Here is a 14880-nt window from a genome sequence, read left to right as displayed (position 1 = left end):
GAAAATAAGCATTTGGTCACCTACAAACAAGCAAGATTTCTGGCTGTCAAAGAGGTCTAACTTCTTCTAACGAGGTCTAACGAGGCTCCACTGTTACCTGTATTAATGGCACCTGTTTGAACTCATTATCGGTATAAAAGACACCTGTCCATAACTCAGTCAGTCACACTCCAAACTCCACTATGGCGAAGACCAATGAGCTGTCGAAGGACACCAGAGACAAAATTGTAGACCTGCACCAGGCTGGGAAGACTGAAGCTGCAATAGGTAAAACGCTTGGTGTAAAGACATCAACTGTGGGAGCAATTATTAGAAAATGGATCTGGGGTCCATGCAAGATCTCTCACCCCGTGGCGTCAAAATGATAACAAGAACGGTGAGCAAAAATCCCACAACCACACGGGGGACCTCGTGAATGACCTCCTACAGAGAGCTGGGACCACAGTAACAAAGGCTACTATCAGTAACACAATGCCCCGCCAGGGACTCAAATCCTGCACTGCCAAACGTGTCCCCCTGCTGAAGAAAGTACACGTCCAGGCCCGTCTGCGGTTCGCTAGAGAACATTTGAATGATCTAGAAGAAGACTGGGAGAATGTGTTATGGTCAGATGAAACCAAAATGGAACGTTTTGGTAGAAACACAGGTTCTCGTGTTTGGAGGAAAAAGAATACTGAATTGCACCATACCCACTGTGAAGCATGGGGGTGGAAACATCGTGCTTTGGGGCTGTTTTTCTGCAAAGGGACCAGGACGACTGATCTGTGTAAAGGAAAGAATGAATGGGGCCATGTATCGAGAGCTTTTGAGTGAAAATCTCCTTCCATCAGCAAGAGCATTGAAGATGAGACGTGGCTGGGTCTTTCAGCATGACACTGATCCCAAACACACAGCCGGGGCAACAAAGGAGTTGCTTCGTAAGAAGCAATTCGAGGTCCTGGAGTGGCCTAGCCAGTCTCCAGATCTCAACCCCATAGAAAATCTGTGGTGGGAGTTGAAAGTCTGTGTTGCCAAATGACAGCCCCAAAACATCACTGCTCTAGAGGAGATCTGCATGGAGGAATGGGTTAAAAATACCAGCAACAGTGTGTGAAATGCTTGTGAAGAGTTACAGAAAACGTTTGGCCTCCGTTATTCCCAACAAAAGGTAAGGGTATAACAAAGTATTGAGATGAACTTTTGGTATTGACCAAATACTTATTTTCCACCATGATTTGCAAATAAATTCTTTAAAAATCAAACAATGTGTTTTTTTTTTTTTTCCCCCACATTCTGTCTCTCATGGCTGAGGTTTACCCATGTTGACAATTACAGGCCTCTCTAATATTTTCAAGTGAGAGAACTTGCACAATTAGTGGTTGACTAAATTCTTATTTGCCCCACTGTATATATGAATCGGTTTAGTCTCCAGCTAATATTTGAAAAGAAGGGTTTCCATGACCAGTATTACTGTTCTTTCTAATAACATTTTTATACATACATTACTGGTCACAAAAATTTATTTGTATAAAATGACATACGTGACCACTGCTTTGAATATTTCATTAACTAAAACAGCTTTTGTCTGTGTGTGTGTGGTGTGATCTTTGCACAGGAGGGCAGAGCGACTGTCAACCAAGACACCAAACTGGACAACCGAGTGATTGATCTCAGGGTGAGTTGTTGTCTAGAGGCAAGTTACATGAAAATGGGGTCCATCTGCTGTTTTCTCTATTGTAACTCATTGGCTGCAATTAACCAGATTTGTAGTACAACCCCTAGCAAAAAGTATGGAATCACCAGTCTCGGACAAGCACTCACTCAGATATTTTATCATGTAGAACAATCTCGGATAAAAGCTTAAAAAAATAATTTAGTTCAAAAGAGCAACACTTTAGCATTCAGAAACACTAAAAGAAGTGAATAAAAAACATTGTGGTGGTCAGTAAATGTTACTTTTATAGAGCAAGTGCAGGGAAATATATATGGAATCACTCCGTTCTGAGGAAAAAAATATGGAATCATGAGAAACAAACAAAGAAATAACAATCAAAATACATCTAGTATTTAGTAACACCTCCTCTGGCTTTTATGACAGCTTACCGTCTCTGAGGCATAGACTTGATGAGTATTCTTCATCATTTTGGTGCCAACTGTCTTTGATTGCAGTTGCCAGATCATCCTTGCAGGTCGGAGACTTGCTGTGAACCATTTTTTTTTTTTCAATTTCCACCACAGCTTTTCAGTATGGTCGAGATCTGGGCTATTTGCAGGCCATGACATTGACTGGATGAGTCTTTCTCCAAGGAATGCTTTAACAGTTTTAGCTCTGTGGCATGAAGCATTGTCATCTTGGAAAATGACAAACATATTTTCATTTGAAGGGATAAGAAAGCTGTCTAAAATTTCAACGTAAACTTACTAAACAATAGTCACTGTGTGATAACTGTTTCACGGCAGCCAGATGGCCTCATTACTCCCTTGTCTTTGTAAGTGAAATTAGACTGATAATACCTGTTTGATGCTCACATTCCGGCATTAAGAGATACTAAGATGCCCCCAAAAAATACTTGGAAACCTGATATAATTTAGTTTTTGTCGTCAAACTGTTTTTTGGTAAAGGAAATAATAATTTAGTAGTTTGGAACGAAAGGTCTTAACATTTTCAATTGTTTTTGGATCTCTTAACGCATGTGCAGAACACTCTTGCTTAACAGGTAATGTTAAATGTTTTACAATATAGCAAGATTGAGTGGGGAGTTGAATGATCATGCTGTTGTTTTCAGACAAACAGAGATTTGCAGGTCAGGCTTTTCAAAAATCTGTGATTGGCCTCAAAATTGGGATCGGTGTACCCCTAAAATTATGGCATTGGCTGCCGCTGGCGATTGATGACGAATCCATTTTTACTAAGATGGCTGGCAGCTATCATTCAAAATAGATTGGACATGTCGCCATCAATCGTTGTGAAAGTATTTTTGTTTCCATCGCTAACATGTACCGCACTGTAAAAGTCGTATAAACAATGATGATCCATTATTCATTGACTGCTTTAATCGCTACCAACCCTCTCAGTCAAAATGGATTGGAAGTTTATCACTGTCAAAGGCACCGAAACATGATGATACAATGCCAGCCATCCCAGGTAAACTGCATTTGATGTCTATTGCTAGCAAAGGCACCGAGTGAGATAATCAAACTCAACAGACTAGCTTTTTAAAATGCATTGCAATCATTTCAACTTCAAACATAGTTTATGTTTTACTGTATTGATGCTAAACATTTGTGTTGGAATGTTGAACTTAGTTGAGCAACTGCAGATACGAAGACGTCAAATGTTTTCATTCGTGCCTCCTACGCACATACAGTACACGATACAGGAAGGTTTTCACACCACAGCCCATAGAACTGCATATCACAGCAACACCTGTTCGTCTAACACTCTGCACTTTGAGTCCGTGGACACATCAGTGTCCACCGAAGCCATAAAATGTTTCTAACACTTACAGGCAGACGCCCCATAACCATAAAATAGTCACTGGCTAGTTGCTAAAGATTCTTAAAGACAATTGTTTTCTTCTAGTGCACAGCGGAAAAGAGTTGCTTGATTTAATTTAGATTGTGCAAATTAATTGGACTGAGCTCTGTACTGTTGTTGAGTAGACAAGTCTGGTCCTTCTTATAACCATTACTTTGACATTGTATATGTGTACGAAATCTCTCAGTTTAAATATAAGCAGTTCGTCATTTAGTTAGCACACAGTTGAATCTTGTTTATTTTTTCCATTTAGTCTAAATAGCACAACCTTATCATCATCTATAATTCATTACACAAATGCAGCAGAGCCCAGCAGATTTAAAAGAGTATCCATTTATTCTGTTTGAAATAACGGTTAGATAAGTGACTAAAAAGCAGAGGGTGTGAGCGCTGAGACAAATGTTTTTCAAGCGTTATGAAACTTGCCTGTTGTAAATTGCCACCACAGTGCAGACTGTCCCGTCTGGTTCAAGTCTGTTTTGTACTGCTTTGAACTGTAACTAACTGTTGGTTAGCTGATGCTCCATGTCACACCTTGACACTCACTCACTGGGTACACTCAGGTGTGCTTGTGGCAGTTAAGTAACATCCTTTGGATGACAACTTTTGGGTGGTTTTGTTATGTTTAACAGCTAACCCTCAAAGGGGGTTTAATGAACTCATTGGCTGCCACTGATAGTGATTGTGAGACCAGAGTTGGTTTAAATATTTAGTTTTTACTTTGACCTAATAGTAACTTTGGAATATTACCAATTACAACACTGAAACCAAGGAAACAGGTCAACAACCTTCCTATTATTTTAACAGATTTAATGTAGCGCTCATAAATGAACTAATTTGCTGCAATTGACGGCAATAGATGTCCAATCCATTGGGACATGGAGAACTAATGGCGCTCGAACAATGCCAAATTAATTGGACGTCTATCATATGATAATTCAATGACAGTCGTGGCAGTTAAAATGCCTTAGATGTCTATCACTGGGTTTTCCTAGAAAACTTGTATAGTCCGGTAGAGGAGCCCACTGGCGCCCACCCCTATGTTTTTTTTATTTTGTGATGAACGGCTAGACAAATAAACTTGACAAGTAGACCACCCACTTAAAGGCTATGGTCCTTCATATAAGAGCTGGGTTAATACCTCGAGCCGTAAACCAGAAAAGCAGTTTGTTCCTGTATGTAAATGAGTAGTTTTAAGGCAGTGTTCAGTTAGTTTTGACAGGCTTGGTCAAACTGTCGTGGTTTGGGGGATTTTACTTTACCGGTACATATGTGTTTTACTTTAATGCGATTGTTTACTTCCATGCTTTGGTTTTACTATTCATCCTCATCATTACAGGTTTTATGTGTCTGAAGTTTTGCTGTATTTGTCGCAAATTTAACCGATTTTTTTTTTAATAATGTTTGCTTGGACTTCTCAAAGACAACCACCAGCCAGGCCATCTTTCGCCTGCAGTCAGGAGTGTGCCAACTTTTCAGAGACACCCTCACTAAAAAGGGCTTTGTGGAGATTCAGACACCTAAAATCATATCAGGTACACACAAACACTCAGCTTATTCCTTTGATTCTCGAATTTGGAAATGTTTTCATCCAAGTACACTTTATTATTATTATTTTTTTTTTTTTTGGACTACCCACATGAAAAATGCAAGTCATTAACTTGAAAGTGTTAGATTGCTTGGCATTCTATATTCAACATTTTTGGAAAAAGTTTAAAAATAAAGTAATAGTATTAAAATGTTATTTTTGCACACTTATTTAATACACTGTAAATACTGAGAAGTAAAATATTTGCCTTATTCCTTTTCTGACTATAGCTGATTTATGGATGGTTCTAACTTTAATTGAAATTAGATTGTATGCTGTTTAAAATCCTTAATTCACCATAAAGAATTGAAAATTGTGACACCCCATCCAGCCCCCACCCCCAACACACACACCCACAACGCGCGCATTTACACAACACTTTCACTTCTTTTTTCCTCAAGAGCCAATAAAAATGACTTAACTTGAAGCCTCAGAATTCAAACGTGGCGCCTTTTTTTAGAGCGGTAACTGTAAATCCGCACAATGTACTTGCAAAAACCACACTTTCCTGTTTGCCAACACCTATGACACACGCAACTTTTTGCGAAATTATGTGGGCCCTCTCCCTACTATTGTTGATTTATAAATGTCAGAAAAACATGTCTGTATCAAATACAGCTGTCAGTTTTCCAAAAAGTGTTTGCCATGCTTTACAGTAGAGCTAAAGGTGCAGGTTAAGTTACCTATGACCAAAACATTTTTTTTTTTTTTTTGCCCGACTCCAGCTGCCAGTGAAGGTGGAGCCAATGTCTTCACTGTGTCGTACTTTAAAACCAGCGCCTACCTGGCACAGTCTCCTCAGCTGTACAAACAGATGTGCATCTGTGCTGACTTTGACAAGGTCTTCTGTGTGGGTCCAGGTAAAAAAAACGTTCCCGAAATTTAAGTGTGATGCACCACACTATATCAACTCATTAGCTGTGATTGATTGTGATATATGAACCAGATCTGCTGAAAAAATAAACTGTATTTACATTGACCACATGGTAAAGTTGGCATATTACCAATTATAACACTGAAATTAAGGAAATAGAACTAACAACATCCCTACTACTAAAACAGATTTAAGGTTCTTTTTAATAAATGAACTAATTAATCATTCGCTGCCATTCTCACCTAGTCAAAATGAGTTAGATACATTATGATTAGTCCGTGGCTAAAATGTACCACGCTGTAAAAGTTGACCATATTCCCAGATGAATTGTTACTTATTAGCTGCACTGATTGCTAACATGTACGGGACTGTAAAAGTTTTAAAGACCTTGGTCCATGACGTAATGTTACTCATTGGCAACCTTGATCGCTGCCATCCCTTCCAGTCAAAACGTATTGGATGTCAGTGGCACTGAAACATGATCATTTAATGCCAGATGTCTCAATTCAATCCATCCCATGAATTTGCTGTTGATAGCAGTTGTAGGCAGACACTGTATTCCACTACCGGGATTGGTTTGTTTTTTTTTCTGCTCACAAGGGAAATCAAAGAACTGCAGGTCATCACAGAATCTAAGGCTTAAATGTACTTCACCTTGGTTGCCGTAGTTACAATGGGACCATTCGGGATCAGTACTATGGCTGTGGAATTCTGTAGTGTAGTCCACTGAGGGACAATTTCAAGTAAGGAGGAGACTATAGGTCTCAGGCTGTGAGGAACAGATTTGATGGTTGTTTGACTTGTTATTCAGGGGTCAGATCACCAGTTGCAGGCAGGTTGAAATACAAAGAAGTTGAACAGTGCACTCTCATGTGCCTTGTCATTGGCAAACTTCCATTTGTGTTGCAGTTAACGGTTTTTTCATTTAACCTGGAGGCACACACATTTGGAAAAATGTTGTGGATGGGAAGGCGTTTACTGACGCAGCTTTTTAAATAATCTCACACCTACATGATGTGCATAAATCATGAACCGTTCTCTGTATGACCGACGGCAATTAGTAGCTAATTATATTTGGCAGCTAATTATTCCTATGTTTTGGTCACAGCAGTGTCAGTCATCATAAAGGTAGCTGTCAATCAAAAAATGAAATCCTTAACTTTGTGCTCCACATTCACAATTACACATGAATTGAATTCCTAATCTTGTTGAATACAGTGATTTTTTGGTTTATTCATTTTATTCTTGGTAACCAATTGGTGTCGATCTTGTCAGTTTTCAGAGCTGAGGACTCCAACACTCATCGTCATCTCACTGAGTTCGTGGGCCTGGATATTGAAATGGCTTTCAATTACCATTACCATGAGGTCATTGACTCAATCACTGACACGATGGTCCAGATCTTTAAAGGACTGAGGGACAAGTAAGTACTATACTTTCTTACTGTTGAGATGATTTTTCAAATGAATTGAGACTTCTCTGTGAACGCTGACGTACCTCGTAAGTTTTGGTTCCGTAACTAAAGATCAATCTTGACAGACTCCTTGTATAAAAAGGCCAGATATTGTATTTTCTGAAAAAGTATTTCCAGTTAAGATTATGTGCTGTGAGGCATTTGTCAGTTTTGTGAAAAGCAACTCGACATTCAATGAGATTGTTCTGTGTGGTTTTAGCCCCTCCTAGCGGTGGAATTCAGCAGACAGACAGATATAATGAGCTTCTCTGCTTTGTCAGGATGAACTAATAATACAGGGTTAGAACATTCACTAGATTGCACTAACTTCTATCTGTCTGTATCAGCTTCCAAACTGAGATCCAGACTGTAAACAAGCAGTTCCCCAGCGAGCCTTTCAAGTTTTTGGAGCCTACTCTGAGACTGGAGTACAAAGAGGCTTTGGCCATGCTGCGTGAGGCTGGTGTGGAGATGGGTGATGAGGAAGATCTGAGGTTAGGAGTGATAAACCTAGATCAAAGCATGAATGTCATTACTACGAAGTAATGAACAAGTTACTGATGGATACATGTTTTTGTAGCACGCCAAATGAAAAGCTGCTTGGCCGCCTTGTCAAACAAAAGGTAGGTCCAAATTCAGTGTTCAGTATGTTCTCATGTCCATGCCATATCATGTTGTAATTTTACCAATGAACTCTTTCCGTGCCATTGATGATGATAGACGTCCAATTATGCGGCTCTTTTCATTCTTTTGCTGAGAATTTGTTACTAGATGTCATCCAATCCTTATTCGATGCCAACCCTCCTAGTTTAAACGGACTGGACGTCTCGTCACTGTCAATGCCTGCTAATGAGTTAATACTGTATTTTCCCCTCTTGCAGTATGATACCGATTTCTATGTTCTGGACAAGTATCCACTGGCTGTGAGACCTTTCTACACCATGCCTGATCCCAACAACCCAGTAGGTGGTTTACTGATGCAAAACAAAGACAAACTGTTCCTTGCTTCACTGTGAGAAATGCAAAGCATTTAAAAAAAAAATTGTATTGTTTTGAATACAGAAAAATTCCAACTCCTATGACATGTTCATGCGTGGAGAGGAAATTTTATCGGGAGCTCAGAGAATCCACGATCCTCAGCTGCTGACTGAACGGGCCATGCATCACCAGATTGGTAAGAATGTTAGGCGGACAAAATAGTTGTGAGCCACTGGATATTTACATGGTCAAGCGTCATGTAATATTAAGATAGGATTTTCCTCTCAAATTGGAGAAATAAATTATTTTTGTATTAACTGACTTATGTATTGAAGAAAATTTAAAAAATAATTACAACACAAATGTTTTTTCCAGTGATGAGTGAATTTGTTAAATTCTAAATAAATAATACAATAACAAAATGACACATACCGTTTTTTCAAAGTAATAATAAATTTCATCTTTTCTAGACACAGTTTAATTATTATTATTTTTATTTTTTTAAAACCTCATCTGCACATTATCTACCCCTGAGCAACAATTTCCAGCGCAGTACTTCTGTTTATCGGACATGAATTGCTTTTAAGATTTGTCTCCCTCTGCTGGTGACAACAAAAAATACAAGTGAACGAACCTAAACCGTTTTGTAAATGTACATAAAAGGTTTGTAAATATTCAACCTTTTTTTCTGTGTGTGTTAAACATCACAGATCTGGAGAAGATCAAGGCTTACATAGACTCCTTCCGTTATGGTGCTCCCCCACATGGCGGTGGAGGCATTGGTAAGAAATACTGTACATTAAAGTTTTTTTTTTTTTCCATCTAAATCTATTTTGATCTTGTAACTTGGTGAACTATGATCCTTTGCAGGCCTGGAGAGAGTCTGCATGTTGTACCTGGGGCTCCACAACGTACGCCAGACCTCCATGTTCCCCCGCGACCCCAAACGCCTGACACCTTGAAAATGTCAAGCAATCTTTTTCTTAACAGATGGCAAGTCACATAACGGTGATGGGAAACTACTAATACACAATGCTGGTTTAATGGGTTAGTGTCACTCTTTAGGACACTAACATGATACTTGGATTAATTTGTACTATGCGAGATCGAAGTCGGTGCAACAGTAGGGAACTTTATTGATTGTTATGAACAGATGTCTTAACAAATAACAGTGGAAAGAGAGGAGGCGTGCACTCATGTTAGGTTGGAAAGATGCAATAGTCAACTGGTCAGCATCTCTTCTTAGTAAAGAAGTCTGGCCCAAGTCCTAACTACCTCCAACTAACCATCGTTGTCTCCTACAGTAAATCTGTAACAAAATGAGTGTTTTTTGTTGTTGTTTTTTTTGGTAATCAAATCAAAAGAACAAATTGTGACTTATAAAAATATTTTTCAAATCACAAAGCTTTTGTCTTTGTGTCCATTATTTTCTCTTATGATTACATTGATAGAAATCATATTGAAAGACAATTTGTATTTCTTTTAAGAAGTGTCAGCTGTCTTTTTTTATATGACTGCAACAATCCAAAGTGCTAAAGTGTTGGCAGCAAAACAACAATACGACATTAAAACATTCACGGCTGGCAATGAAAAATACAAGAGTTATTGGGCTCTGTATCTTTCAGTCATTTGTTTTGTCTTCTAATTTTGGTAAAAGAATGATGGAAACATTTTTTGTATTATATGTCTCAACAAAAAAGGGGAATAAATAGTCTTCTGTTTCTCGATTCATAATTGGTTATTGAAAAATGGAAAATAGCTTTTATACTGTATGATGTTCCATTTTGTGTTATTTTAACACAAATCGGGAAATTAAATATGACTTTCATTTGTTTTCTTCAAGTTCATTTTGCATGACCCAGAAGACTGCTACTTACTCTGCGGCCGGAGTGGGGGTTCCCGCGGGGTCTTAAAAAGTCTTGACATCATTGAATTTATGAATTGGGAAAAAATACCTTAAAAAGTCTTGGAAAAAGTATTGAATTTTCATATATGGAGCTTAAAATGTATGATGTTTAACTTCTCCGCGTCTCATTTCTCCTCAACAGTGTCATTTGTTATTTTGATTACGGTAAATAACATAGCCTAAATAAATAAATAGGGTGGAGGAGCCAATCATTGAGAACCCAACGCAGCTACGGGTCAAAATCGTTGATTGCAAGCACTGATGGATTATGGGATATTGTGGAGTTCTTTTGACTTGCTAATCCAAGTCAAAACAGCGTTGGGTCACTGAAAGATGGCTACAAATATGCCTACTTCTTTAATTTGCTGTGCGACCAGCTGAAATAGATCACTATTATTCTACAGATGGATGTCGCTCCCGTTGACTTTCATTCACGCCCTGTCCCAAATCCTGAATCCTGTTTCACGACAGGAGTCCCAACAAAATGTCATGCTCTACGCTATACAGACGCCATTTTTTTCACACCTAGCCATTCATTTCATATTAGAGAGATGGGGAAATGAAAATTCAACAAAGCTTGGTTGAGTAAACAATCCTTTCGCCTTTGGCTCAAACCAGTGGATAGCAGGTTGTTTGAAGCTTTTTGCATCGTATGCAAAAACAAATTCAGCTTGGTACAATGGGCATGAAGGCGCTATAGTCCCATGCTAAATTGTCCAAGCCCATAACCTCCATGAGAGGAAAGAAACAAACTCCCTCCATTGCCGGCGTTTTTCAATCTGCCTTGTTTAAGCCAGCCAGCTGCTAATGAGCCTGAAGAGACCCCAGCTTGCTGGCTGGCTTTAGCTTCTAATGGAAGCGACCGACAGTTGCTAACACTAGCCAGCTAGCTGCTAGTGCTGCAGCCCCCCCTGCATCCCAGCCCAGCTACGATCGCTAGTGGATCTGCGAGAGTGGATCTACGCACATCGTTTGGGTCCACAACAACCATGAACGCAAAGGTGTTTTGGTTGCCCAAGAGTTTAAGATGACGATCGCCACGCTAAATACTAATGCGAAAGAAAACACCTCTACTTGGCCTGTTGTCTGTGGTCTGTGCCTGCACTGTAGTAGTGTCGTGTGAGTAGCCTATTCAGTTTCAGTATGCTGCATTCTTACATCCTGCACACATTCCACATTTCCACTTTTGAGCAATAAATTAACACAAATTCACAGATTGTTTTTCTTGGTCGATATGGCTGTGAAAAAGGTAGTAGGTTTTTAAAAAATGGTCTTAACTACGTCTAAGAGTCTTAAATTTATCTGGAACTCTGTAGGGACCCTGTAATATTAGTTAGTGGTAATTTCGAAACATGTTAAAACATCTGAAAAAATCTGCAAACCTCCACCTTTGTTATTTTAATGGTCATGTGATCAACAAGGTACGGCGTGTTGGGTTTCCAAGTCTGTAGGTTTTGAAATCTTTGCACTAGTTAATAAAATGCTAAACAGTATTTGTCAATATTAGCGCCATGGGACACAAGGCCCCATTTCAACCGCAAAATAAGTAGCAAAAGAAGAATGGAAATTTCCTATTTTTCTGAAATGAGGAGAAAATAAAAAAACGAATGACCACAAGGTACATGGATTATTACTAGTTAACAGTAATGTATGGTCAAGCCTCCATGGAGACCTGTTGCGTGTTCTTCAAGACCTTATTCGGTTGCAGAACCACTGATTTGGAGGATGAAGAGGAAGATGTGAACAATGTCAATGTAGAGAGACAGAGCTCCATAAACATACTCTTCTGGGCTTATCGCCAACTCCCGGTTTCCGATGAGAAGTTGTGTGTTGTATACTAAAAACTAGCAGAGGAAATAAATCTTTTTTTGTGTGTTTCACAGAATACGTGGTCATTTTCACTTTAAAGGGAAACTTGGAACTCACCAATGTGTAAATAATGGCTCCAATGGCAGCATAAAGCATATGAAGCCAAGGCACCTGTTAAGAAAAGAGCTTCTAAATGGTTAATTGGTCACGCGGATGCACCCTGCTGAGCTGCTGATTTCTTCGAGAAACATGAGTCGACTGAAACATCTGTAAAAGAAACCCTTACGTAGTGGAAGAAGAGCACGATGGCTGTTACTGCCCCGATGATGGCGAGCAGAATGGCGGCAATACTGAGAAATCCCCCGCAGGAAGTGAAGTCAACCTGGGATGAGAAGCAATTCGAACAGAAGCATAAAAGTGAACTGCTTGACAGCGCACCAGAATTTCGATTATAATGAGGTATAAACCTTTCTGAGAGTGGGTACGGAGTGCTCTACAGCAAAGATGTGACATTTTTTTTCATCTCAGTTACATCAGACAGAAAGATGGATTCACATCTTTCCCAAAAATCTCATGAATATTTAAAAGAAACACGCTTCACAGTTGTAATGCGAGACAAAGGCGTTCTTTTACACTGACAACAACACTGCTGAGCCACACACGGACATTTTATTTAACTTCATCTACCTTGGTTTGAAAGCAGAAGACTGTGACAGTTATACAAACTACAGCTGTTATTCCCATGGCCAGAAAGACCGCTTTTGTTTCATAATAGCTGCAAAAAGAAGAATCGGGTTAGTACAAACAAAACATAGATAATAAAAAATGTAGGAGTTAAAATGTCTCAAGCAAACCTTGAAATTGTTCCAGACATGTAAGACAGGGCAACAGTCTGCAAAAGAAAATTCATACAGATGAATCACTTTACATTTTTACAATTTGTTCTGCCATACAACAAAATACTGGTACATGGATTTGAGGCATAATCACCAGTACTCACAAATACTCCCAGCAGCACCAGATTCCATGGAAAACGCCTCCTACACACATTGTAATGAATATATTATAAAACTCACCAATTTTAACCTTTAAGGGCTATGGTACCTTGGCTCTTTACAGCAGAGGAGAATGCAGTAAACCATGAAATAAACCACACTATAAAGACAAAAACACTAAAGATGTTATTTTGCATTGAATGTAGAATCTCTGAATCTTCTGAACTCTGGTTTTAATGCCTTTTTATTGCCCAACTTTGCATTTAATGACCTCTGCTATTGAGTAACAGACCTTCATGGACTATGTCTTTTGCAATTTTTACAATGCGGTATACTGTATGCTACCGACAGGTACTTTACACTGTAGCTACCATTCTCTTCAAGTTAAAATGTCTTGGATGTCGAGCACTGTCAATGGCCCTGAAACATTATCAATCACTGCCAACCCTCCCAGTTCAAAAGGATTAAAATTTGTGCAATAACTTGGTTAACTCACAGGGATGCCCAATAGATTCCAGGATACCTGATAACAAACATCTTCACTGGATCACTGTAGAAGTGCAAATACAGAGATCAGTAAGAAAGGAGAACACACCCCAGCAGGGCCTTCAAGCATGTATCTGTCAGCACTTACACAAATGTAAAGACTGCCACAACCGAAAAGGTGACAGTGAGCTGAGCAGCTAAAATTAAATACACCTGCCAAGCAAGCACACAAAACCTTTAAAACTGTTACTGAAGGCCTGCTGCAAACAATAATGCCATGTTAGACAGTTACTGTAGAAGCTAGCGTATCAGTTGCAGTCCATTTATTGAATGTCGCATTTTCGACGACAAAAAAAAAAAAAAAAAAAAAAAAAGCCTACAAATGTGTACAGCATTACCTTTCTGATGAAAGCATGTCGAACGGATGTACTCTCCCACTGCGAGTTCAGAAAACTCTCCATTTCTCCTGCAAATTTAGGAGTTGAAAACATTTTTAGCAGGAGAAACAAAACATGCACCATAGAAACATTTCATCCTGACTTGGGTTTGTTGCTGGCACCCCGGCAGACAGAGTATTTATTGTGGTGGGCATTCCAGATAGAGAGAGGTCAGGCGCTGACCACATGCCAGCCTGTGCCCAGTAACTTGGAGGGCTGCTGGAGTACATGCCAGGACCAGCACTGTAGGATGGAGGCAGCGGCTCAGCTGACCCATGCTGAGGTTGGTTGGGCTCAAACTTGGGATGTTGCAGTGCATCTTCATAGGTTGGAGGACTATCTACTTTAGACGTCATGGTTCGTTAAAGACCACAGACCATCAGTCTTACTGGTTTGCTTGTAAAACTGCAAAGATGAACCACTTTTTGTTACCTAGACTGTGAAAAGATAGAGAAAAATCAAAATATATGGTGTGTCCCACAAGTTTGTGATAAGCAAATATAAAGCGTAATGTTAAGTTCCATACCTGCTTCGTCCTGTACGCTCCTCTCCCTAATGTGCACCTCACTTGTGCCCACTGTCATTGGATATGTGCTTTGTAACTTACACTAGTCTTGTCAACACTGTGTCATTTGCCGGATGCTCCTGTTGCACAGGGACATTGTAATTCTTTTAGAGAAAAAAATGGTGTCAAGGTAAATTTGTTATTGTGCAGAATAATAACATCTCATTCTCTCGATGCTCTATGTATCTAATAATACTAATGTCATAAAGGTAAAAGAGATCTGACATTCTCTCAGGAGAATGCCAGTATAAGTGCTTCTGAAGAACCTCAAG

The 14880-nt window shown here is 39.3% G+C and overlaps 2 protein-coding genes across 2 annotated transcripts in view; one reads left to right on the top strand and one right to left on the bottom strand.

The window, feature by feature from the left end:
- The window catches only part of dars1 (aspartyl-tRNA synthetase 1), a 44345-nt gene extending 34612 nt beyond the window's left edge, over positions 1-9733 (top strand). The window contains exons 9-18 of the mRNA XM_057851849.1: positions 1595-1654; positions 4941-5052; positions 5831-5965; positions 7255-7402; positions 7780-7926; positions 8013-8055; positions 8314-8394; positions 8495-8606; positions 9121-9192; positions 9281-9733. Of these exons, the coding sequence (XP_057707832.1) occupies positions 1595-1654; positions 4941-5052; positions 5831-5965; positions 7255-7402; positions 7780-7926; positions 8013-8055; positions 8314-8394; positions 8495-8606; positions 9121-9192; positions 9281-9372 (1002 nt within the window). The 3' untranslated portion in view covers positions 9373-9733. The remainder of the gene's footprint in view (positions 1-1594; positions 1655-4940; positions 5053-5830; positions 5966-7254; positions 7403-7779; positions 7927-8012; positions 8056-8313; positions 8395-8494; positions 8607-9120; positions 9193-9280) is intronic.
- On the bottom strand, positions 9334-14680 carry LOC130926734 (protein lifeguard 3-like). Its single transcript, XM_057851858.1, has 12 exons — positions 14570-14680; positions 14147-14480; positions 14005-14072; positions 13755-13819; positions 13617-13670; positions 13230-13280; positions 13126-13165; positions 12980-13017; positions 12813-12900; positions 12412-12507; positions 12243-12296; positions 9334-12160 (listed from the first exon to the last, which is right to left on the bottom strand). Exons 2-12 carry the CDS (start codon positions 14397-14399, stop codon positions 12011-12013), a joined length of 957 nt encoding a protein of 318 aa, XP_057707841.1. The 5' UTR covers positions 14400-14480; positions 14570-14680; the 3' UTR covers positions 9334-12010.
- Between the last annotated feature and the right edge of the window lie 200 nt (positions 14681-14880).

This window comes from Corythoichthys intestinalis, chromosome 12 (assembly GCF_030265065.1).
Source record: "Corythoichthys intestinalis isolate RoL2023-P3 chromosome 12, ASM3026506v1, whole genome shotgun sequence".
NCBI lineage: Eukaryota > Metazoa > Chordata > Actinopteri > Syngnathiformes > Syngnathidae > Corythoichthys > Corythoichthys intestinalis.
This window is presented reverse-complemented; position numbering and strand designations above follow the sequence as displayed.